The sequence below is a fragment of the Meleagris gallopavo genome, chromosome 1 (genome assembly GCF_905368555.1).
Source record: "Meleagris gallopavo chromosome 1, MGAL_WU_HG_1.1, whole genome shotgun sequence".
Classification (NCBI taxonomy): domain Eukaryota; kingdom Metazoa; phylum Chordata; class Aves; order Galliformes; family Phasianidae; genus Meleagris; species Meleagris gallopavo.
The window spans coordinates 141,465,161-141,491,116 of NC_139404.1; the positions used below are offsets into that span (position 1 = coordinate 141,465,161).

The following is a 25,956-nucleotide window of genomic DNA, read 5'->3' on the forward strand; positions in this document are numbered from 1 at the left end:
AACAAAAGAATCTTTTTGACTTCTGTGGACTGCAGATCTTCTTTAGTCATTGTCTCTAACAGGAGTGAAATTCAGGAGAGGCTGAGCATAAAAGAAAGGCAACTTTTAAATTGATCATATAGATTAAATTATATTCTAAGTTGGCATTTTCATCTGATTAAATTCTCCTTAGGCAATGGGCTGTATTTTGTGCTCATAGTTCCAGATATAATGAATTTCTTAGTTACGTGATTATTTATAGCTAGGTGAACCTTTAAGAGACCTGCTTAGGGAATCAAGCATCAGACATCTTGGAGAAGACAAACAGGTGCAGTAAAAAGAGAGAAAAAAGAGATTTTTTTTGTGTCTTTCCATTTTCCTAGTATGAGGCTTCATAATGAGACACCCTGTCTGGCTGTTTTTTCCTCTCATTTTTATTCTTATTTATATTTACCTTTACTTATCTCTCTGAAATATCAAGAAATTTAGGTCAAAATATATCCGAATCCATCTGCTCATTTAGTCTGTTCTTTTACTGCTAGTAGATTAGATTTTTTAATTAATTATGCTTACTGACAATTTGCTATGTTAATGGGTGGCACCAAGCATCTTTAACTTTGTACGTGATTCATTTTTGCAGTGAGGTTATTTTTCTAATTTCTTCATATCCAAGAAATGATTTGATCTCTGTTATTTGTCCAGTTGTAGTCTATGTGTCTTACATGTGACTTCCATTTCAGTGATGCTGTATGTGAAAACCCAATTAGGATCTGTAATTCAGCTGCCTTTATTTTCAGTTTGGAATTTTGTTAATTTTCACAGAATCACAGAAAATATTTTAGTTGTGCATTCACATAAGAACTTCATGCTTTCCATCCTTCTGAAGATTTAGAGCATAAAGTTTCTGGCTTTTCAATTCTATGTTCTTCAGATGTATTTAATTTCATTTTAATGTTCTGAGTGCGTGTGTGGTCGACCTTCAGAGTTGTTGCAACCGAACTGTAAACAGAGTTGTGCAGAGTGGTGCAGCAGCCACGTGACCTGATAGGTATGGATTTGGGGAAGAGGAGCAGGTGATACTTATTCCCTTTGGGACAATTTGCCTTTCATGACTCTGCCAGATCAGGTAATGTGGTTTTTCTTTGGGCTAATATTTGAAGTTGTATATGGGATGGGGGATTGTTTCTCTGACATTCCTCCCTCGCCCTCTACTCCTCCCCTCCGCCTTCAGATCTCTACAGTAGCCTACTGAAGCCCAACTGAATTTTATCATCTGACTTTTTACTGCAGGTAGTTGAGGTGCTTTAGGAGTGTTTTCAGGAAAAAAATGTTAGGAAACGTTGTCAATGACAGTGGAACAGACAGTCTGCTAAGAGGGAAGATCATTCAACTTCCCAATAATTTTGAGATCTGAAAAAAAAACAACTGCATGCATAAAATTACTGTTTGCTTCAGCAGCTCTTCTTGGATCTGACCTTCTTATTATTTCTGTGCTATGAGCAGAGCTGCTGCTGCTGTAACTTGTGTAGCATATCGTCTGAGCTACCACAGTATAATCGATGCCTTGATTTTCTTTCTAAGAGATGTGTCTCAGCTTACCTTTTTTATTATTATTTCCCCAGAGACCTGTGGCATGACTCTGGATCACATCCATGCCCGTGTCTGACAATTTACCTGTGAATCTCTAGTAACTTAACTCCAATCACATATGCAGGACGTGGGAAAAATGTGTGTGCAAAATTTTCCTGTGTGTCTAGAGCACTCATGGTGTATCTTGTCTACAGTTACTCCATTGACAGCTTGGAGGAAACCTGTGTGAGGCTATAGATTTCCAGTTAATTACTTCAATTAATCTGTATCAGTGATTTATCTTACCAGCTTGCTATCAATAGAGCAAATACAACATATGCCTGTAAGCAAAATATGGTTTATATTTTTAAAATCTCTAATAGCAATTATTTTAGATCTTCTTGTGGCTAAGTTATGTCATGTCTATGATCTGAAAACAGTAGTATTTAACAAGTAAAATAGACAAAATTAAGGCTTGTCTTTTTAGGTTCAGGTTTGTAGCTGCATTTATGTTCTGTATGGGAAGTAGGATGACAGTCTTGGAGACTCTAAGTGCAAAAGTCTCTACTGCTTTCTACTTGAGGAACTAAAGCTTCCAATGGGAAATGGTATTGGTGAATTGTCAGGCTATTCTTGAGGCTGTGGTGGTGGAGTCCTGGGTCACTCTCTTACTTTGCCTTCTTTCAGTGCTTCTATCAGACCAAAGATGGTCTGCTGGCCTGGCACTGCTCTGCCTTTCAACCGGGCATACCTTATGTCTGGCAGATGTGCACATGTTCCAACCAACACCAGCTTCAGGACTAAGAACAGTCTTTCTAGAAAAGTTTGATTCATGCCCCCTTTCCTTGGAGTACCCTAACCCATGTCTGCCAGGAACATCTGATCTTGTTGCAGCTTGTCCTTTTGAAGCTGCAAAAGCAGGACTTGGATGGTCTAAGAGCATTAGGTGTAGAAATTTGGGATTACATCTCTGAATATAGTTGGCACGTACTGTGTGGAATAGGAATGGGCAGGAATCCAACATTTTGTTCTCTCTTTTCAGGGTTATTGCTATTTGGAAAAAAAAAATCTGAAATCAAGTAATTGCACAGTGACTGTAAACAGGCCTATCAACCTATCTAAAAACGGATTCAGAGCAGGATCTAGAAGTCTCTTCTCATGGTGTTGGTAGAAGGGATCCAATGGCTGGACTGCAGAATCAACTTCTTGCTATTCATACGCAGTCTTCATAAATCTAGCACTGCTTTCTATGCAGAGCATATGAATTAACCTGGTGTTTGTTTCTCCATTTTTGAAGGAGAGCTAAGAGACTACTTAATCCAATTCCTTGGCAAAACACAAACCTAGAAGTAGAACTGTTATTTCTAATAGAGATTTGACTAACCCACTGCTTAGTATTACTTACAGTGGAGAATTCCCAGCCCTCCAAGATGATCTAGGCTCTTCTGAGGCACTGTGCTTACCAGTGGATAAATCAGTCTTTCCTAAGGTCTGTATTTGGAATTTAAGTTCATTGGGTCTTCTGTAAAAGTAGATGTGGTTTGAAGCTTTCTGCCTCTTCTTCTTTTAATTAGTGTGCTTTTGTATAATTACAGGCATGACCTATTTTCTCTAAAATAAATGATTACAGTAGAGTCTTACCTCCCCATGTTTTCTTGGCCTGTGATTACTCTCCCTTCTGTCCAATTGATCACATTTTGGAAGTGTGGTGCTCAAAGCTGCACGTAGTATTCTATTTGTGACCAGATCAGAGTTGGAGATTATGTTCACGTGTCTTACTAATGATACACTTGTTTGTACATAAACATTAGGATATTTTTTCCAAGAGTACCACATTGTTGACTCATGCTGAGTTCATGATTATTATAACTGCCAAATCTATTTCTACAGAGCTTCTGTTAAGCTTATCTTTCCCCAGATTTTGTTTATGCAGTTGAGTATTCCTGACTAATCTTGGAACTCAGCGCTGACCTTAGTTGAATTGCTGCTGCAGAGCAGCAACTCTGCAGAGACTTGCAGGGCAAAAAATTAGTTTTGTGCATAGCCTTTTGCATTGTGGTATTATCTGCATCTTTCACGTGAGTCGGTATTTTCATTGCCAGTATTTCTCTGCTGGATGAATGAATGTACCAAATGTTATGCATATTTCTAACCTTTTTTTTAATCTAAGTATCAACAGTTTGTGTTAAATCATGCTTTTTTTTCTGGCTTGCTTATGAGAATATCTTGAATAACAGTATCAAAAGTTTTTCCAAGGTCAAGATAAAAAAAAAAACAAAAACTTCCTCTAGGTAAAGATCATTGTTTTTCAGCACCCAAGCATCCTACCACCTGCATGTTTATCTTTATTACTGGACAGTCTTCATCCCTTTTTTTCTTCCGTAAGAATTGATATTTTTAATCAATTTTTATTGTAGGAACTTCTTTATTGTGAGAGTAACAGAGCAGTTGTACCAGGCTGCCCAGAGAGTTTGTGGAGTCTCCTTCTCTGGAAATATTCAAGACTTGCCTAGACGCTTTTCTGTGCCACCTATTGTAGGGAACTTGCTTAGCAGGGAGGTTGGAGTAGATGACCTACAGAGGTCCTTTCCAAACCCTACGATTCTGTTGTTCTCAAATTAATGATGGAAAAAGTGAGTGGCTCCATACAAATGCTGTCTCCTAGGTCTGTCTTGGCAGCCTTTTCCCAATCATCCGGGCAGTTCACTCTGCTCAGCCTCTCCCACTGAGTGCAGGCCAGAGAGGAGATGTCTAGAACTGCTCGGAAGAGTAGCCAGACAAACCTTTCTGACCTATGTATTGCTTTAGCAGCTGTACTTCTGCTCCTGTTCTTGTCAAGTTGAAGTACATGCTTGTTAAGATGACCACAAAATGTTTGCATGTTGGGAAGAAGAGGGTTCTTGAAGACCTGTGTATTTAATTGTTGATTTTCATTAGTGTTATTATTTTGCTCTTTTCAAAAGAGATGAGGGGCCATGGAGTCCTAAAACAATTGACACTGGTTTGTGCTACAGACAGCTTTATCTTTTTTCTTTTTTTCTCTCCCCTCTCCCTTCTGAAATGCTGAAGAAGCTGGAGAACAAGCAGAGTTGTTGTTAAATAAATCATGCGTATAAAGCTTGCCTAACTTCATTAGCCCACCAGACCTAGCTAGTCTCTTTTTAAAAGTTGTTTTTAGTAACGTCTGTTAATTGGGAGGAAAGCTCTTTTTTAATTAATGATTCAGCATCCTTCTTCTCAGGGTTCGGGTTTTTTTCTACTTTCAGTTACTTTTTTTTTTTTTTTTTTTTTTTCCATCAGAATTTTGATCTGAGGATCCTGCTGCTGTTCTCTTTTGGTCTTGCTTTATTTAGGGCTTTATTGTTTGACTGCAGTATTGTGTTGCTTTGTTGTCTTCCTTTTAGGTGATGTGGTTTTGTGGAACCAAAAAGCTGACCAGCACAAATGATTTGAGAGGGATCTTCACCAAACATTGTTCACCTGGAAATTATTCTGCTGACCATGTTAGCCTTTCTGTTCTAGCTTTAAAATCCATGGTGGCTGTACTAAATCCTGAATATCTACATCCATAGAAGCCCCTGTATTTCACTGAAAAAATAAAGAAAGGCAGTACAGCTTCTGGAAAGTTTTCTTTAGGAAACTCATAGTTAGTGGAAGTGTACATTTTACTGTTTTTACCAAGTGAATTAAAAAACTCTTGACAACATCTTCTTCTGTATTATTTCAGTTTTTTGATAAATTATTTTCTTCTGAAATAGAATCAAAATCTTCTGACAGCAATACAGTATTTTCAGCCTTCCATGTATAAGATGCTTATGACTCTTCTGAAATTCAGGATTCCTTCGCTAATACATTTGAAAAGCTGTATTTAAGAAACTTAGCAAAACTTAGATCATATATCAGTTGTTCTAAATGTCTGCCAAAATCCAGTTTGGATTTTGAAATAAGCATCAAAAGCTGAAAAAGCTTTCATTCCCTTATGTCCATTATCTTAAAGTTTAAAGTAAAAAAAAAAATGCTTTCACATTAAAGTAGTGAAGTACAGTGTTACTCGTTGTGAATGTCTTGGCATTTTCCATTAATTTGACTGTTTTCTTGTTAGAGTGGAAGGAAGGAAGGAAGAAAGCAAGGAAGGAAGGACCAAAGTATATTTAATCTCTGATATTTGATTTTTTTTTATTTAGTGTCTTAGAGATCCAGGTAACTACAAACAAAAACACTCCCCTCACTGTCCATTTTTACTGAAACCATCATAATGATTATTAATGCAGCTGTCCTAAACGGAACAGAAAAGTAATGGTTTGCTAGTACAAAAATGAAATTGCATTCAACTGAATTCTGATTTAGAAATTGTTAGCAGTTAAAGCTTTTTTGCAAATTAAGCATAGGATTTTGCTTGCTCAAAATTTGGAGATACAGAAAGATTTTTTGCTTTGCTTCAGATTGTCTTTAACCTTGAGTAAGGGATGAAGGTTTTTAGACAACTTTGTTTCATTTTTAAAATAACCTGCTATGATCAGTTAAAGATAATGTGTCTCTTAACCATAAATCCATCTATAACCATCATTTCCCATAGTTTTCTATGGTTCCGCTTTTATTTGAAATACTGCTGCCCTAAAATCATAGCACACACAACTGCAGAGCATCTTACATACAAATATACAGCATTCTTCTGCTGACACCAGGTGTTGAAAGTAAAAAATGTAATGCATTATGTATTCAGAAGCACGCTTTTGTTAGCTGAGAGTTATCTGGAAGTAAATGGTAAGCAAGTGAAAGTTTGTCATTTCACAATACTTCAAGTGATCTGTTTTTAAAATAGATGTTCACATGTTGGAAATCGGAAGTGATCTATTCATTAGCCATTTTTTCAAGCCATATCAAACAAGACAACATTAGATTCTTGTATGGTTTCTCTCTTTCCTATGCCTTTATTAGTACAGCTAGTATAACTCTTGTTGATTAGATTTATTTTTTTTTTTTAATTAGCATCAATAAGTGATTATTTGCTTAACACAGAAGTAAAATTAATTGAGATTTCCAGATGTCCCTACATGCTTGCTGCCAACTCAAGAACAAATGGTGTTCAGGATAGTAACATGTTTGTGTACTTAGAGATTAGAAGCTGCTATAGATTGCTGTACCGAATGATGTTCGGGCAGGGGGATAGAATTGATTCATTCAATTTATTCAAGAACTGATTTCTTCAAGAACTGTAAATATAACACTTTACCATCAACTGGATCTGAACAGCTCTTTAATAATGTTAAGTTTTTTACAGAGAGAGAGGTGAGGTGCTGGAACAGGCTGCCTAGAGAGGTTGTGGGCGCCCCGTCCCTAGAGGTGCTCAAGGCCAGATTGGATGGGGCTCTGAGCAGCCTGGTCTAGTATTAAATGTGGAGGTTGGTGGCCCTGCGTGTGGCAGGGGGGTTGGAGATTCATGATCCTTGAGGTCCCTTCCAACCCTGGCCATTCTGTGATTCTGTAATATTTTGTATAGAATCACAGAATGGCCTGGGTTGAAAAGGACCACAATGATCATTGAGTTACAACCCCCCTGCTATGTGCAGGGTCTCCAACCAACAGGCCAGGCTGCCCAGGGCCACATCCAGCCTGGCCTTGAATGCCTCCAGGGATGAGGCATCCACAGCCTCCTTAGACAACCTGTTCCAGTGCACCCCAAGCTCATTTAAGATCAGCCATGAAAACAGAGTGCTTACCTTTCTCCAGATAACCACAACCTTCCATAACACAGGGATGGAAGATCTACCCTTAAGATTCCCGATCATTCTTCCCACTCACTATCTCTGAAGTGTTGAAAATATAGTTGAAATATAATGTTTATGTTTAAAATTATCTGTTAACTATATCTTAAGTTCAAATATATGATTACTGGTTAATCTGTAAAATCAGCTTTCCATTGTGAAACGTATGAGCTGTGAGGGTGTAGGAGTGTTCACCCAGAACTACCTCTTGAAACTCCCAGACTATAGTTGCTTAGTCTCCTATTTTAGACCTTCTAGGCCAAGATCTTGCAGTGCAAGTAGTCAGTTTTTAAAACGTGATGCTGACTTTACAGAATCACAGAATCGTAGGGTTGGAAGGGATCTCCAGAGATCATTGAGTCCAACCCCCCTGCCAAAGCAGGTTCCCTACACCAGGTCGCACAGGTAGGCGTCCAGGCGGGTCTTGTATATTTCCAGAGAAGGAAACTCCACAACCTCCCTGGGCAGCCTGTTCCAGCGCTCCGTCACCCTCACCATAAAGAAGTTCTTGTGCACATTTGTGAGACTTCTTCATAGTATTTAGCAGAGACTCATATGTTTTTGTCACAGTCTAAAAATAAATAATAAATGGTGGCTGTAAATTTACTTTAAGCTAGGGGGAAAGTTGCTAACCAGAAGAAACAGTTGGTTTTACTTATTTGTGCTTTAGAGTAGGAGTGTGTTGACACCCAGTCCCTGTCAGCTTATCATGGTAAGTATTTGTCTGTTTACTTGGGAATTATCTAAGTTTTTCTACTTAAAAAGTAAAAAATAAGAATCCTAAGTGTTACCTGCAAGTCCCGAAAGAGCATCATGCTTATCTTAGCCATTTTTGTGTGTCATATGATTGTATATAAAAAGACTGAGCAAACTCAGTGATGGCACGTGAGATGGATGAGTTATCTCCTAAGACGGTATGACCACCTCCACAGCCTCATTTTTATCCTTGGTGATGTCATCTAGAGTTCAAGACTCAGTTGCCATTGAACAGTTTCTCATTAAACATTGACAACATTGAGTTAACAGTGTGTCCAGGCAGCCAGGAAAACCAACTGTATCTTGGGGTGCATCAAGCATGGCATTGCTATAGCTGGTTGAGGGAAGTGAATGTCCTGCTCAACACAGCTCTGGTGCAGCATCATTCCAAGTACTTTGTGCAGTTTGGGGTCCAGCAGTACAAAATGACATAAAATTAGAGAAGACTGAGGGGAGACCTCATTGCAAAGACCTCACTGCAACCTACAGTTTCCTCACAAGGGGGAGCGGAGGAGCAGTACTGATATCTTCTCTTTGGTGACAGGAGGGAATGGCACGAAGATGCATAAGGGGAGGGTCGGGCTGGAAATCCCAAGAAGGCTCTTCACCAGAGGGTGGTCACGCAATGGAACTGGTTCCCCAGGGCAGTGGTCATGGCACCAAGCTTGCTGGAGTTCAAGAAGTGTGAGGGCAGCATTCTCAGACTTGCAGTCTGATTTTTCAGTTGTCCTTTGTGGAGCAAGGAGTTGGACTTAATGATCCACATGGGTCTCTTCCAGCTCAGGATATTTTATGATTTCATGGTCAATTTTCATTTGCTTTTTCCTTTATGGAGTGGCTACTGCAGCCTTTGATCTGGATGTAACATGCTTTTAGCCCTATGGCCTTGACTTTGTATTGTGCTGTTGTACACCGATTCATTTTAGCCCTTGGACTGCCCAGTCTCATGATGTGGGTCAGAAAACCTGTTCCTTGGATCAAAACAGGGAATGAATAAACAAGCAAGATCTTTCACAGCTCAGGTATCCTTAGAAAAGTTGTTGCACTTTTTACCTTGCTGAGACGAGTATCCAATGGAAAGGAGTGGATGAATGGCAGATGTTAAGACCTTGGGAAAAGCACTTAAGAAATTTCTTCGATTTTGTTTTCCTTTTATGAACAAAGAAAATTATCAAAGCCCAAGTTTATATGTGTTGAAAGTATACACTATCTGTGATCACCTTCAGTTGGGATCTGCTCCAGTCAAAAACTGGCTACATCTGAAGACCTTTGCCTGTGGCATTCAGCACTTGTTCCAGCCTTGTCTGCTTCTTTCTGCAATGTGAGATTGAATCATAGAATCACAAGGTTAGAAAGTACCTACAAGATCATCTAGTCCAACCATCCTCCCATTACCATTGCTACCACAAGCACTAAACCACATCTCGTAGCTCTTCATCCAGACGCCTCTTGAACAGGGACGGTGACTCCAGCACCTCCCTGGGCAGGCCATTCCAGTGCCTGACCACTCTCTGAGAGAAAAAGTTCTTCCTTATGTCTAATCTAAATCTCCTTTGGCGCAACTTGTGGCCATTTCCTCAGGTCCTGTTTGTCGCCTGGGAGAAAAGGCCAAACCTCTCCTCATCACAACCTCCCTTCAGGAAGTTGTAGAGTGCAGTGAGGTCTCCCCTGAGCCTCCTCTTCTCCACACTGAACAATCCCAGCTCCCTTAGCCGCTCCTCATAAGACTTGTGCTCCAGACCCCTCACCAGTTTCATTGCCCTTCTCTGGACACACTCCAGGGCCTCAATGTCTTTCTTGTAGTCAGAGGCCCAAACTGAACACCGTACTCAAGGAACGGCCTCACCAGTGCTGAGTTGAGGGGGATAATTGTTTATCTCCCTTACCTGAAGTTTGATGAGGAGATTTAGGGAGACACTTTCTTAGATATTTGAATACCTTAAGGTATGATTTTTTTCTGATGTACACTCAAGTAACTTTGAATACTTATGTCTCTAGAATGTTCTTAATCTCCCTGCCCCCTGGAAAAGAAATGCTTTTTCAGCTACTTCGTTCTGTCATGGTGCAGGAACATATTGTGGATGAAAAACACCTGGTTGGTAAAAGTACAGTCCTTCACAAAATTATCCATTGCTGGAAAATATGAAACACTTCTGATGTCTAGAATCTTCAAGTCATCAAATGCAGACATCTGCAACTACAGGAAAAGAAGTAATAGGTGCTTGCTGTAAGATAAAACTCACAAGCGTACAAAGAGTATATGCATGAGGAGTAACAGTCTATATTTGAAAGCCTAAGCTGTTTCACTCTCTTTATTTTTAACTCTGATAAATAAATAATAGAATGATCAAGGAAGCAAATCACTCATCAGTCTGTGCACTTGTGCCTTTCGCTGATGTTTCTGCATGTAGATGAGGTCACTTGGGTGTAGTTTTCTAAGATTTTACCAATACCTTTTATGGTGTTTCCTTTAAATAGTTATTCTAGCTGTGTCTTAAAGCTGTTTCTTGGTGGCTTGCGTAGGCATCTGCTGTAGCTGATGAGGATGATATCTTGTGCTGTTGCAACTATTAACCTCCAACATCTTATTTCAATTGCACAGCTCATAGGCTGTCTAAAATGTCTGTAGCAAACACTCTTCCTCAGGATGTGTCATGCACTGATTTCACAGGGACACAACTGCTTGATTTGGCAGGGCCACTGATAAATAAAATAGCATTGATTGCCAAGGAATTTGAACAGTAACTTCTCCCTGTGCTGACTGTATGTACTTTAAAGGAAACTATCTTAATCTTCCCTTAACTCACTTTTCATATACAGTCCTTTCAATGACTTGCTCCAGTCCTAATTTTGCTTCATACTAAGTTAAATATTTTACTCTAAGCTGGTCATGTTGTCCTTGTCTAAGGAAGAAACAGGCTTTTTTTTTTTTAAGACACTTATCTAGCTTTTTTAACATTCAAAACCACATTACATATTATTCTCCTCATTTATTGCTAATACTTGATTCTGTTTTCCTTCCTTCATCAAGTTAGGATCAGAAATTCCTTCTTGAAGATCACTATGTCAGCTGTTCCATCGGATATGAAACCACTCCTTACCTGAAAGGAAGGATTTCATTCAACGCATCCAGGGCACAAATGGATTTCTTGTCTTCTTGCTTATCTTTGTTTCCAGCAGGCAGGAGGATATGTGAGTTTCTGGTTAGTATGTCTTCTGGAGCTGAATACAATTGCACCAGTGCCTTGCTGAGTGCCATTACTTAGGTTTTTCAGATGGTCCCAGAATATGTATTTGTTTCTTCAACGTAGAAGATACAGCACCAGGAAGTGTATTTACTTCTACATAACAATGCTTTGCCATTTGATGCTAAAGGCAGGTCTTTCTTGGAGAACAAAAATCAAGATCGGGAAAGTTGAAATAACTCATTAGTTTTCTTTTCATGGTGATACGACTTTTTTTATAGTAAACTTGGTACTGATTTCTAAACAGAAGTGATATGCCTCAGTGGGACTGAAGTAATTACATACATCTGCTGTTGGTTCTCTGTAGTTTTGATGAGAGTATCTGTTTTGTTTTGCCTTTTATTATACTAGAAAATGGTGGAGAAAGATTTAGCGGTGAGATATGGATTAGGTTTTTATTTTCGACATGTATAGCTGCGAGCTGAAATTCACTACCAGAAAAATAAGTCTTTTTATTATATAAAACTACCTGATATGCATAACTCATCAAAGCAAGACTTGCATAGTTATTCAATTAATTAGGCAAATAAAATAATGGCTGTTGGTGAATTGTGCTTTGTTTCTCTTCCTGTATTTCATGTGTTAAATATTACTCTTTCTTACAAGTTTTGTTCACGGTGTGAAAGGATGGTACAAGGCTCCCTCGTCATCGGTTTCTTAGCTTTAAACAAAATTGACCTGAATAAGTTTAAATGAAATGAAAGGAAAATATCACAGAAAGAGGATATGTTGAATTTTTTTTTTAATTTTATTTTTTTTATATCTTTTCCAGTGTTTGTCTAGTGGCCATCTCCACATCAGTGGTCTGACTTGCTTCAGAGCTGTCATAGCAAACAGTAATATAAAAAATGTACTTCCGTATTTTCTGAATACTCTACTTTTCTTTTTGTGCTCATTACTGACCTCACCTGTCCTCAATGTCAAGAAGGGCCTTTTCTCCCAGTGCTAGCTAGTGATATGCGTACACTCATATTAATACTTTTAATCTGTATTTTTTTAATGAGTATATTTATGCCATTTTATTCAGCCACCCTTTTGTACGTCCCTGCTTCACAGCGAACGTGCTTGGCCATTACCCTGTGCTGTTTGTACTCTTCCTGGTTGAGTACTTGAGATAGTGGCTGCATTTAAATCTTTTGGATCCTCCATTACTGGAGGTTTTAATCTTTCTTGTTTTTTGTGGGCCTCTAACATTTTCCAAGAAAAGCATGGTTCTTCTGCATAAAAATGTTATGTATATACATGAGTGCTATAAATGTATGTGAATTACCTTTCTTTGGCCCTTAGAAGTCACCTACCCAAGGAATCATAGGCTGGAAAAAAAAGTCTGTCGGGATTTTCTAATCCTTAATTTCTGCTAAGTTTATCAAAGGTTTGTTTTTCAGTGACTCCTCTACAGCGATGTAGGTAGGTGGTTTCCGGGAAAAAGGAAACAATAATTCAGTATTATGAGACCCTGCAGGAAGTACAGAATTGCTCTCCCTGCTCAGCTCTTACCATTGCACCAGGAACTCGCTGCTGTCTCGCCTGCCTACTGCATGACAAGGCCTGAGATGACACCACCTGGATGCTTTTGTCACCTGGGGCTCACAGGCTACAGGGGCTCTGAGCATCACCCACACTGGGCTAGCTGAAAGGTGTGCGTGGCCAGGGAGGCTGCTGTGCTGATGGCTGTTTAAAAGCTTCCTCCAAGCTGAGCCACATCCCTAAGGGATGAGGGAAGGGAGCCTCCGCAGAGCAGGTAGTGCTGCGCTGGGACCAGCCGGGCATCTCTCTGCTCCATACAAAGTGTTACTGTGCAGTGTTTTCCACATCCTGTTCCAGCACCGCTTTGTGGAAAGGCACCTTGCAATCTAGCACAGACCTGATCTTTTCTCCCTTCCATTTCTCCCTCACCAGCTTTTCAGCATAGAAAAATGTGTTCCCATGCTTAGGTACTCAGAGTGTTTGCTGCATTTCACAGGCTGAGATGCTCTTCCCGATCGAAAACAACTGACTGAACGTTCTGAGTATTGGCATGTAAATCAGTGTGCTGACCTTGCTGGGGTCTGGGAAAACCCGTCCCAGCTTCAGACTGCATTTGAGCCTCAGGATGTCAGCAGTTTGAATCACTGTGCTATGCCCTGCATGCCAATTGCAGAAACCACTTCAAATTCACAGTGGTGTTTGAAACTACCAGGAGCAAGGCTAGCACAACAGGACTGCAGCATCTACCTTGTTCTTCTGTGATGGCAATCTGGCATTTGAACTTAATTTTTTTTTTCTTTCCTCTGTCACTTTTTGTGCAGATAAAACAATTTAAGCCTGTGTATTACCGGGGTTCTTCAACACTGATGGGCAGCTAAATACCACCATGCAGCTCTCTCACTCCCTCTCTCAACAGAACAGGAGGAGGAATGTAGGATGGGAAAAAGGCTCGGGGTTGGTACAAAGACAGAGAGATCACTCTCCTGTTATCATCATGGGCAAAACAGACTCAGCATAGGGGGGGTTAATTTATTGCCTGTTACTAACAGACTAGAGCAGTGAGAAACTAAAAGCAAACTGCAAACACCTCCCTACCATCCACTCTCCTCTACTTCCTACCCCTAAGTGATACAGAGGAAGGACTCTGTTTGCAGAGGCCACTTTGCAGCCTCCCTGCTACCAAAACCCTGGTGTAAACCCAATACAGCTACAGATGCAGACAAAAGATAGAGAATCACAGAATGGTCTGGGAAGGGTCCTTAAAAACCATTCAATCCCATCCTCCCTCTGGACCAAGTTGCCCAGGGCCCCATCTAGCCTGGATTGGAACTCTTCCAAAGATGGGACATCCACAGCAAGATGGGCATCTTGCACCCATGCCTCACAGTCCCACAGTGAAGAATTTCTTCCTGATATCTAATGTAAATATACCCTCTTTCACTTTAAAACTGTTACACCTTATCCTATTGCTACAGGCCATAGTAAAAAGTCTCTCCCCAAAAGATAGTTCTGTGTATATGATTTAAATGTCATGTACTTGACATAAAGTTGAGAACAGTTTTGAGAAGTTATCTGGTTTCTTACCTTACTCTTAGGCAAGATTAACTGTAGTATCCAGGAAAGCTTGGACAAATTTCTGTTTTCAGGACTGCTAGTTTTGAAGACTTCAGTACTCTTGGATTGTTTGAAAATGTTTCTCATAACAGTTGCCACTAAAGAGTAGGATGTTGAGGTATTGCAGTGTTCTTCCAGCACATCAATCTATTGCTCAACAGCAGTCAGAAAGATGTTAGTGCAAAATGTGTGTAAGCAAAGCAGGAAATGTGAGTTATATTACTGTACAAATCGATGGTTTATTCATCCTTGACAACGTCAATTCCAGTTTCTCTGTCTCAGAAATAGATAAAGACTCTTCAGCCTAGAAGAGGTCAAGGGCTGACAAAGTGGTGGCACAGAAGAGGTGTACAGAGAGCACTTGGAGGAGAAGACATCAGATGAAGCTAGCGGGCGGCAAGGAAAAATCCCAAAGCAATTTGTGTTCTTAGGCTCTTTCTGAGGTATCTGAAATTGATCTGACATGGAATACCAGCTCCTTTTTGTTGTGACTTACTGTGGTCGTTCTTAGGCCCTGTCTGTTTTTGTGATTAGAAAGCTGTTTCTGTCTAAGTTAATTTTTCCATACAGAAATTTTGTGTATATAGAGAACCACTTATCTCTTCTGTAAAATCTTCACTTGTATACGTAGCTGGTGTGTAGGAGCCCTGTTAGCTCCTGTTCAAGCTGAACAACTTGTTCAGTCTGTGCCTCAAAATAAGAGCCCTTGGTATATTTTCTCAGTGATCTTTCTTGAGCTCATTTTAACTACCTTTGTAACCCACGAATGTCTGAACTGTGGTGTCAAAAACTTGATATAATAATCTTTTGGCTTATATGGTATTACCCTATGGCAAAAAAGTCAATACTCATAAAGTATTGTGGGGGCAGCTATTTCTTACCAACACAATTTGTTCACATCCTTTGTCTTTCCGTTGTCTTCTTCCTACTCTTGTCCTCTTCATGTGCTTGCAATTCCCTCTTGTCCCTGCACTGTCTAGAAGTTTAGCAAGTTAATTAGTCTAAAAATGCATCCAGCATGTTTCTGCATCACGCCCCAGCATCGTTTTGTGTGTGCTAGCTTTATCCAATTGACATTTGGAGCCCTGTATACCTGCTGCTAATATTTACTTTGGTAATTAAGCTCTTCCTGGTATTAAGAAAAGAAAAAAATATTATAATAAACAAGTTAGCTGCATAGATTTCTCTGTGTGATAGAGTTGAAGGTGATTGCAAAGAGTTTCAAGCAGATATAAACAAACATGGGCTCTGATGCCAAGTCAGTGCCAGGAACATGAGCAGCAGTGTGATTGCTGCTTGTTCTGACCCCAAATATCCTTGGGACCCTCACACTTCAGTGCAGCCCTTTTGTGGTTTGGAGATATAAGCTGTCCAAGGGTGAGATGAAAAGTATCTGTGAAGCAGGTTAAGTGCCGTTTCAGGTAGTGCCTGGTAGTGTCCAACATGGCCCTGGTCACTGAATACTGTTGTTTGTTTTTACAAACCAGCACCTCACAGTTTCTGAGCGAACAACTGCTGCGAGGAGACCATAACCTCTGGATTTCAAAGGAGCCATCGTTTCGCTGGTGCCTCTGTGGTTAATGTAAGAAAGGTGTCTTGCCATAAACTTTTCCGAGGTATTCAGCAAGGTTGGAAAGGGGTCGGCCCGGGCAGGAAGCCCTTGTCTGTGCTATAAAGAAAATAGCGAGTAACAAAATGAAAGCATCAAAGGCCCAACAGGATGCAGTCCCATGAGCCCTCTCTGGCATGTTAGTCCTGCTTGAAAGTTAGCATTGAGTGAAGAGTGACCTTAAAACTCGCTTCATTCAAACAGACTGGGCTCAAGTTTAAAGTTCAAGGCATTTTGTTTTTTCACCTGTTTCCTACAGTTTTAAGAAACTTCTGAAGAATTAATGTGTAACTATATCTGGTCACTGAGCCAGCGCTAAGAATTTTTCTCAAGGGAAAATAGTGTTACTGTATGGAGGGAGAGAAATGGATACTTTCTGAGCTGCAAGGGAGAGCTTCAGCAACATAAAACCCAAACCCACTGCTACGGCAGTCACAAAGGGCTGCAGAGCAAGCGTGATGCACACACTGCTTCTTTTATTTTTCCAAGAAAGCTGCTGGGATGCAATAGTTGCTGGAACCACTGCAAAAAGGATGCTTATGGCCAGAGCTGTTGGGAGGCGAGGCCGTGCCCCCAGTTCAGGACCCAGCAGCTCAGCCAGGATCCTGCAGCCCCATAGCCGAGCTCACCCCCACATCCTCATCCTGCCCTCCTGACCCCGAGGCAGCCCCCTGTCCTCTGATCTTTGCATCCCGCATAGCAAAGGGAGCAGTAACGCTGCCCACAAGCAGGCCTCCGTCCGCTTTTCGTAGTTAAAAGAAAGAGTTGGGAGAGATGACATACAGATCTCATTCGCATTTCCTCGCGCCGTTAAATTTTAATGATTCTAACATGAATATTTCATGAAAGAACCTTTTGAATGGGTTTGTTTTGTCCTGGCACCTACTACCTAGTATAGAATCTGATTCCTATTATTATCTTTTTTTCTCTCTGAGGTAGATGAGCAGAGGTCTGAAGTGTCAAACCAGATTAAGTGAGGAAGGCCGCTTTCCCATGGCACTGCCAGCTGCCCAGCGACACGCTGCTGCTGGCTGAACCTCTGTGCAGTGACCCTAAAAATACAGTCCTGCTCTTTGCTCTCCTTGCCACAAGGTGGCTGAGGACGTTCCGAAAGCACAGATCTGAGTGCTGGGAATTGCGCTGGGTGTGGAGCAGTCTGTCCAGAATGCAATACCCAGCAACACATATGCAAAGGCAGCGTGTTGAGCTTACCCCAGGCAGGTGGCAGGACCATCTGTGGTCATGGAGGGCAAGGGGAAGTTTGGTCACCACTCTTCTTCTTGCAGCTGTGGAGACTGGGGCTTGGAAGCGCCATCTCTGTGTAACCTGGGACTGAAGTTTCCAATTCCTCAGTCTCCACTTAACCTGGCCAGTGAATTCATTTACTTACATGCTGGAACATAGAATCATAGAGTCATTTGAGTTGGAAGCGACCCTGAAAGGTCATCTGGTTTAATTTCCCTGCAGTGAGCAGGAACACCTACAGCTTGATCAGGGTGCTCAGATCCCCATCCAGCCCGACTTTGAAACACCCAACCCTGGGTTAGCGAGTTCTGTTGTTGTGGTTGGGTTTGTTGGGACGAGCAGTAGCGTGTTGGGTGTACTGCTGTCAATCTGAAGGGAGCGCTTCCAAACTGCCTGAGGCTGCTCAGCCAGAAATATGCGCTTCATTGTCACCAGTTTTGTGAGTTTTAACACTTTTCCCTTAAAACTTTTTGGAAGCTTATCTTCAGATGTACAGTAAGGAGAGATCTTAGCTTAGTGGAAATGAAGCATATCTTTTTCCTACAGATGCGCCACTCGGTATTGAGCTTTTCATGTATGTCTTAGGTTTCCCTTTTTATTTTTTAACTTATTAACTCTGACAAGTAACCTCTTGGTTGTGAACAATTTAATTCACAATTCATTTTTCTGATTCAAAGTGAACACGAGTGCCCTAATCCCCTAATGGGAATTAATTGCATGTTTCAGTGCTTAACTCTGATCCTTTCCCAATCCCCACTGGGACAAGTTTCTTCCTGAAAGATCTCTGTTTGTTATTCAAAACACAGTCTGAAAGGTAATGATTTTTCTTATAAAAGGGAGTCAGACGATCTGAATATTAATGTCCTTTTTATTGTGAAGGAATGAGCTGCATCTGAAAAAACTCATTTATGTCATGAAGGATAGATTACGCTGGAGTATATCTGATAAAACACAGAGACAAATCAGTGTGGTCTTTTTCCTTACGTGAAAGCTGTTTGCCACTAAATAAAGGCACGCACCATTTTTGCTGGAAAACTATTCTGTTACAGAGGGAAACTCTTTCTTCACAAAGGGAGAAGCTCCTTTGCTACTGGTTAAAAGGCCTGGTGATTGTAAATGACGCTCGTCTTGGCCGGTAATGTACCCTTTGGATAACCCAGCTGACCTAGCTTCTAAATAGAGAATAAATAGCTGGAAAAAAAAACATTAATTTTCTGCTTCCAGTCAGTTTTTAAAGATTTTTCAAACTCTGAATGTTGTTTAACAAAAAACGGAGCTTCATGTTCTCCTCTGGTCGTTGGTGCATGGCAGGCACCTGCCTCGCTGCTGTGTTGGGCAGAACAGAGACAAAATCAGGGCAAAATCAGCATCACTTGCCATGCAGGAAGAATTAGGGATGAATAGGGTAGAGTGTGAAAAACAAAGGAAAAGCTGGGAAGGTATGGGTGGTTTCTGCCTTTCAGTAAGGCCAATCTTTTATCCCATTTAAGCCAATTTGTAGATTTTTATGCTTCTAGATAAAACAAATGTTGAACAACATTGTTCAGGGACTGCTTAGAAGATGTGGCTAGCACACGTGCAAAGCAGTGACTGCAGGCAGAGGTGGTTCGGCTCTTGGGCATATCTAAAAAAGACCTGAGGATGGATCTTCCAGTTTTGTTAGCACTGAAATAACAGGGTCGTGCCTCCCAGTCCGTCCCCAAGGTAAACAAATGGAAATAGCATTGGCTCTGCTCACCCGGACAAGAGGGGTGAAGGTGTTCCTGACGACACTGTCGCCTGGCCTGCCCTCATCAAGTCAGCAAAGGAGGCCTGTCAGCTGGGAGTCACTGAAAGCACCAAAGAGAAATGTTGTTTTTCCCTTTCCCTGAACAGGCAAGACAAACACATCCTTGTGCTCGCAACGGCAGCTTCCGAGCAGCCCTGGCTCAGCTGGACGTGGCCTCCCCAGCTCTGCCGGCGTTCAGCAGGCAGAGCCAGCCAGCAGGACCTGGTGCAGGGGCTGCGGGAAGCCTTCAGCATATCCCTGAAGTGGCCCTACAACAGGTTGAACTTAACCCAAGCCTGTGCCAGGCCACGTCATTCTGCAGCACAACACTTGTTTTTCCAGGGCTGATGTTCCAGCCTTTTCATTCCCCTTCAGGACAGGCAGCCCCATGGTCGGGCTGAATGATGTCCCAGTTTGCACAGTGTTAGCTTGCTGCAGCAACAAGCATCGTGCTTCTTACTGTGCTTTCCTGTTTATTTGGGATTTTTTTGAGAGTGTAACCAAGTTGGTATTACTAACACAAAAAATGCTCACCAGAAAATGGATGCAAATGCAGCACAACATGATGGCAAGTTTGAATGCATTAATTTGCTTTGGGATGATTAATGCCACTGTGCTTTATTTTACCATGAAACAAGATACTTGAACTGAAACTAGGCACCTCTGTCTCTGAATATAATGCTGTTTCTCAAATCCTGAATATTGCCATGGTGAAGAGGAGGCACACGCTGTGCTGGGCTACACAGACCTGGGGATGAGGAAAAGTCCATCACTACAGCCTTTAAAACCAGAGCCTCTGCCAAGGAGGGGTAGAATCATCCTTTGGCTTTACCTCTGCAGTCTTAACACTATCCGGACTTGGCTACTTAAACCATAAATGCAGTAGAGCAATGTAGTAAGGTGCTTGCGTAGCTGAACTGAACCGTGCCTTTTTGTTGTTGTTGGGGTGTTTTTTTGGTTGGTTGGTTATTTTCTTCCATGAAGGATGTGCTAATAGGAACTTGTTCCTATCACTGGGATCGCTCCCTGGGTTGCTTTTGGTGTGTTACTGAGCACGGCATCATACTTCGTGCAGCCCAGCTTCAATTTAATCGTGAAGGAGGCAGAAAAACCTTGAGGAAAGCTTGAAGCTCAGCACTGTGTTGGCTGCTGGCGTGGCTTCCTTAGAATGATAGAATACCCCGAGTTGGAAGGGACCTGTAAGGATCATTGATTCTAATTCCTGGCTTCACACAGCAGCACCCAGCAATCAGACCTTCTCCTTAGAGAAGGCCATTCACATATGTAACATCCGCCTTTGTCCCTCTGCTGCTTTTGCAGGTACGATGGCTCGTGTCTTTGTGTATGGCACGCTTAAAAAGGGCCAGCCCAACTACAAGTACATGATCAACACCACCAAGGGGATCGCGAAGTACCAAGGGAGGGGTCGCACGGTGGAGAAATACCCTCTGGTGATTGCAGGGAAATACAACATCCCCTATATGCTCAACATCCCGGGCACGGGACACCACATCGCAGGGGAGATTTACACTGTGGATGACCAGATGCTGCGGTTCCTCGACGAATTCGAAGGCTGCCCAGACATGTACCAGCGCACAACGATGAGAATCGAAGTGGTGGAATGGGAGGGGAAGAGAGGCACAGCCGAGGTGCGACCAGCCAGCAGCGGGGTGATGGAGTGCTTCGTGTACAACACCAGCACCTACCAGCCTGAGTGGGTCCAGCTGCCCTACCATGACAATTACGATTCCTCTGGGACCCACGGCCTCTCCTACGTGCTACGAGAGAACAGAGATTGAGCCGGCACAGCCCTGCGAAGACAGTTCTAAGCAGGTGTTGTGTGGCAGCCCTACCAGCAATCCCATAATGCCTTTCTCTTAAATCCCCAGATCTGTAACCTTCCAGACCTGGGCACGCTGGCTCTAGTGCTGCAGTGCTGTAGGCCTAGAGACTGGCACAGCTTTGTGCCCCCACTAACCCATCCTAACTGGTTTTGCGTGATGGCAGAAATAACTGCTTGTGCACAGCAGTGAGGGGGTTTATGTTCTTCCTTGTCCCCCAACCCCTTCACCTCAGTGCACAGCCGAGGTGAGTGGAAGACAGGTGAACACATTAATTCTTTCTTACCTGAACTGATAAATTTATCACGTGTGTTCCATGAGCTGGGTGGAGTAATGACGTTATTGTACTAATAGCTAAAACTGATTTTAAAAAATCATATCTGCAAGCAAAGTAAAATGCACAGCTAATATTGTACTGTAATGGTAGGCTACTGAATGTAAACCAAGCAGCAAGCAAATGTCTGTGGGGGAAAAATGACCACACAGGTAGTCTGCGCGTCGGGAAAAATACAACATTGCTGTAGAAATAAAGGGAAGAGATTTTCAAAGATTCTTACTTCATAATGTTTTTTCTGAACTGGAGGTGATTCTTTTTAAAACACATTTAGTTTTATGAGATACTGTAAAGAAATATTAAAGAATTATTAAAAAGAATTCCCTGTAAAATCGTATATGTTTCATTTAGCATCCTAAGTAAGCACTTTAGGTACCGTTTTCAGTTCACTGAGTGACTGGGATCTGGATGCTGAGGGCCCGCCAAGCAAACCTGACTTCAGCTGCCCACTGCACCACACCAGCTGCAGCTGTGGTGAGCACTATTAAGGCGACGCTGAGCCAAGCACTTTCATGCAGAACTTGCAGTTGTATGCAGACTGAATTTTCTGCTGGGGGGAAAGATCCTTAATCGTGTTATTAAAAAAATAAAAAAGGATCTATATGTGATTACTGCAACATTTAAAGACTACTGTCCTCATGACCCAAGCAACTGTGCTGGCTTCTGTACAATCTGGGGATATTGTGGCTGTGTTGTTGCACTGCTGTGCCTTTTATTTCCTTCAACTGCAGCGTTTGGTACGCTGACATTGTATAATTTAGAAAGCTGCTGCAGGGACAAGACTGTGAGCAGGGAATGTGTGTTGTGCGGTGAGCCAGAGTACAATGAAGTGTACCAAGGGGACTGTTCAGAACTGTACTGTACTTCTGCTTCACTGGCAGGAGCTCTGGGATGGCCAGAGATCAGCACAGGGAGCCAGGGTAAGGAACCAGCCTGAACTTCATTAGTAATGGGCATTGCTGCCATTCAAGTAGAAAACCGGACTGAGAGGTTGTGCTTGTGCAGCAGGCACACTGAACTCTGAAATGCTTTTCAAGCAGAATATTCATTTTGTAAATCTTTTTCATCATGCTTCAGTTTAGGGCAACCTGCAGAGCCTGAGCTGTGCCCCTTCTGGAGGAGGCAAGATGGCACCAAGGACATTCCTAGGAAAGGCTGCACGGTCTCTGCCTCAGTTTCTCCAAAGCTCTGATTTTATGAACACTCCTAATCCCTCACTTTAGAAGGAGCCCCTGCAGAACAAGAGGTCAGACACGTTGATCTCCTGGCCAGGAAGAGCTCAGAGGGCAGCGTGCTTGGCCTGAGGGGCGGCGAAGGGGACTTGAGGCCCATGCCTGGAAGGCCTAGTATCCAGTGACCAACAGAAAGAAGATAAAAGGGGGGGCATTTGAGTATGGAGTCTGAGTAGAAGAGAAAATTCCCTTAGAGCTGCAAGTGAAAATACAAGGGAAAGTCTGCAGTAGCAAAATAAAACATCTAACCCATAATTTAAAGCTAGTCTGGACAAAGGCTTCGCAATATTACAATAAGTCTGAGCAGAATTTAAGCAGTAATTGTTCAGCACTTACACAGAGTGTAGGAAACTGCTGAGTCCATTCAGTGGTTAATTTGTCGCTCCTATCAACCATTCTGTACAATTTGGCTGGGGCCTCAAACCGGTGAGATTACCATGGAGAAGATTAATCAGCTTCAGGCTTTTGTTATGTTTTCTTTTTAAAAAAGAAGCTTTTCCTGTTTTAAAGCAGAAATGGTATTTTATTGATTCTACTTGATCCTGAAAAATCAAAGAATTACAAAGGTTATGTACAAGTATTTCTGGAAGTAAAAATCTGAGATCTGTTGCCAAGGTTTAACATCTGTGTTTGCTGTCTTAACCACTGATACAATAAATATGGCTCTATAAAATCTTCTGCGTAGGAAGGTCCATCGTCTGTCTGGAATTGCTCTAATTTTACTTCATGGATGGAAATAACCAAGGTTGAGTTAATTCAACAGTGGGAAGGCAACCTTTCATTCCAATTCCACCAGCAGATCTCCTTCTCCAACAGTATCACCGGCTTTGCAATGCACAGCTTTCACCTACAGCACAGAAACAGAAACAATTTCGGTGTGTAGATCAGCACTGTCATTAAGTTCACACTAAAATCTTTCAGAAGACAGTTTGAGTATTCAGCATTCATGCTTGAACATTGCAATACAATATTCTGGTATTTCATGGATTACAGACTGGAAGTATTAGTGAGTTTTGGGGCTGAAGCCATGAAACTGGGTTTCCCTTAATCCCCGCACTGCTGAGAGGAATTGATTCAAATCCGAGTTGGAATCCTTTAATGTAACTGAACTTGGCAAAGGGTTACAGTTGTCAAATAAATGCAACTACTTCGGTAGATGAGTTCTTTTACTGAATGAACACAGTATAGTATGTCCTATATAGACTCTCATCTTCTCTAAAAAAATGCTGAAACACGTTAGCGTGTGGAGCTTCAGAAGATATTTGAGGCTCTGCATTAGAGTTTGCTTGCAGTGTTAACCCAGAGCTCCCACTGAGGTACCCAAGTTGTTGGACGAAGTCTTGTTCAGCAGTTCACCTGGTTCAGTCACCTGAAGATAACTGAGGCTCCTACAGGGAACCTGCAGCACACCCAAAATCAGGCTGATGGGGCTGCACAACTGCCCACATCTGAGTGTGACAGCCTGCAGCCCTGTGAGCTGTAGGTGCACCTCTGGGTCTCTTGCACAGACTCATTCACAGCGTTGTCCAAGAAATGAAGCTGAATACTGTTGGCAGGCGAGAACTTCACAAGATATACAAGAAACAGCTTTATTTCCAAATCAATACCTACACAGCCAACCCAATTCCTGAGACTCGTCTTTCAGGAGATTAAAGCAGTGTCAGTGATAGCCTGCTTCTTTCTTCTCTTGCTTTACAAAGCCAAAGTTCAGCACATGCTGTAGCTCACTGGTGTCTCAGCCTCCCCAGTGGTTTCTGCCACGTGCTGGCAGTGGCCATGCACTCCTCTCCCTGGCCGTGGCTTGCTTCCCATCCCTCCCTGCTAGACCACCTGCACGGGGTGAGTTTGGAGTGGACAAACCCACGTTTCTACAACTATAAACAGGAAGGGGAATGATGAAGAAAAGGAATTCAGACAGGGAAGGAAAATGGACGTCCTCCAGCTGAAGGCAAACAAACTGAGATTCAAAACACAATTTCAATGCATAAAAAAAGCGGGCTAACAGCCAATGCCAAACATCCCATTCCTGAGGAGGGGTCAGGCTCCTTTAGCACTCTGAGCCGTGGTTTTGCACTACAGAGAGGAGCAAAAATTTCTGTTTAGAAAGGACTAATTCACCAAATGGGGTTTTTATGTGCACAGTTGTGGGGAGTATTTATTAGTTGGAGAAGGGCAAGCAGAATTTCAAGGAACACGTCATTGGGATGCAGCGCACCTTGGTGGGAAAGGAAAGGTTGAAGTGAAAAAATAAAAGTGGAGGGAAGGTGGCAGTAGCACTTTAGTCACAAATACTCACTGGTTAAAAGCAGTGGAGACAAAGAGCAGCAAGAAGGGGTAAAACAAAAGATGCAAAACTGAAAAATAAATGCTATACAATATTAATCAAGTGAGAAAATAAGTTACATAGGAATTAATGCATGAAAGAAAATAACAAAGTGCCGATGTCAGAGCAACAGGAGAAAGTACATTCTCCCTCCTGCCCCCCCTCAACCCCCCCTTGCATTTATTTCCTCAAGACCCAATTTTGCATGAGACGTACTGGAAGAGGCAAGCCCTGGTCCAAGCCTTGGTGACAATTTCAGTGCCGTGCCAAATCATCCTTTCTTGTAAACACACAAACAGTCCTTGGCATAGAAACCCATCCTCAGATCTCAGCAAATCTTGCCAACGCCTAACCCAGTCTGCCCTGGAGTCAGGCTCCTTGCTGCCTCCCTCTGGGCTAATGAACCTTGCAAGATTTCTTTCTCTTATCACTCTTATTATTCTCCTTAGCAAAATGGTCTTGCTTCAGGGACAGCAGAGGGTCCAGAGATGGGCTGGGAAATGTGAAATTAGGAGAACAAAAAATCCAGATCTCCTGATGACTCTGCTCTCTCTCCCTGTGCAAAGGCTGAATCCGGCCATGCCCAAGTGATGGCTTTAGACTGTGTATTACAGTTCAGTACAGGAATGCTCTGAGGCCCTGCTCAGGGGCTGACAGCCCCCCATACAGATAGGGAGTTTCTCCCTATGATGCAAATCTACCCAGTTCCCTGCGCAGAGGGCCAATAATCGAAAAAAAATACTCTTCTCGTAGAATAACAGAATCATAGGGTTGAAAAGGATCACAATGATCGTGTAGTTTCAACCCCTCTGCTATGTGCAGGGTCGCCAACCAGTAGACCAGGCTGCCCAGAGACACATCCAGCCTGGCCTTGAATGCCTCCAGGGATGGGGCATCCACAGCCTCTTTGGGCAACCTGTTCCAGTGTGTCACCACCCTCTGAGTGAAAAACTTCTTCCTACAAAAATGCTTTCTATGCCTTCCTCTGAGTGGCTTGGTAAGATGAGACTGTTTGCCATTAATGAATTAACTAGCAAAGAGATCACCCTTCTTTAGCTGCTCTCTGGAAATAGAGAATTTGGGGAAATGATCTGTAACACCTTTCAATTCAATGTGGCATTGTAACATCATAGAAAACAAATCATTTAGGAGAAAAAGAGTTACATGAATTTCTAAAGCCAGTAAAACTACTTCCTGCTGTGCTATCTA

The 25,956-nt window shown here is 42.1% G+C and overlaps 2 protein-coding genes across 5 annotated transcripts in view; one reads left to right on the plus strand and one right to left on the minus strand.

The window, feature by feature from the left end:
* Window positions 1-21,512, plus strand: part of GGACT (gamma-glutamylamine cyclotransferase) — a 30,669-nt gene extending 9,157 nt beyond the window's left edge. For 3 of the 4 annotated variants that reach the window (XM_085215568.1, XM_085215567.1, XM_085215569.1), the window contains exon 2: window positions 20,338-21,512. In XM_085215568.1, the coding sequence (XP_085071694.1) occupies window positions 20,343-20,816 (474 nt within the window). In that variant the 5' untranslated portion in view covers window positions 20,338-20,342 and the 3' untranslated portion in view covers window positions 20,817-21,512. Of the gene's footprint in view, window positions 1-15,955; window positions 15,978-20,337 lie in introns of those variants that run through there. The other variant, XM_010728611.4, reaches the window with a different exon arrangement.
* Window positions 21,513-22,918: 1,406 nt separating this feature from the next.
* Window positions 22,919-25,956, minus strand: part of PCCA (propionyl-CoA carboxylase subunit alpha) — a 268,103-nt gene continuing 265,065 nt past the window's right edge. The window contains exon 24 of the mRNA XM_085215566.1: window positions 22,919-23,271. Coding sequence (XP_085071692.1) covers window positions 23,203-23,271 — 69 coding nt within the window. The 3' untranslated portion in view covers window positions 22,919-23,202. The remainder of the gene's footprint in view (window positions 23,272-25,956) is intronic.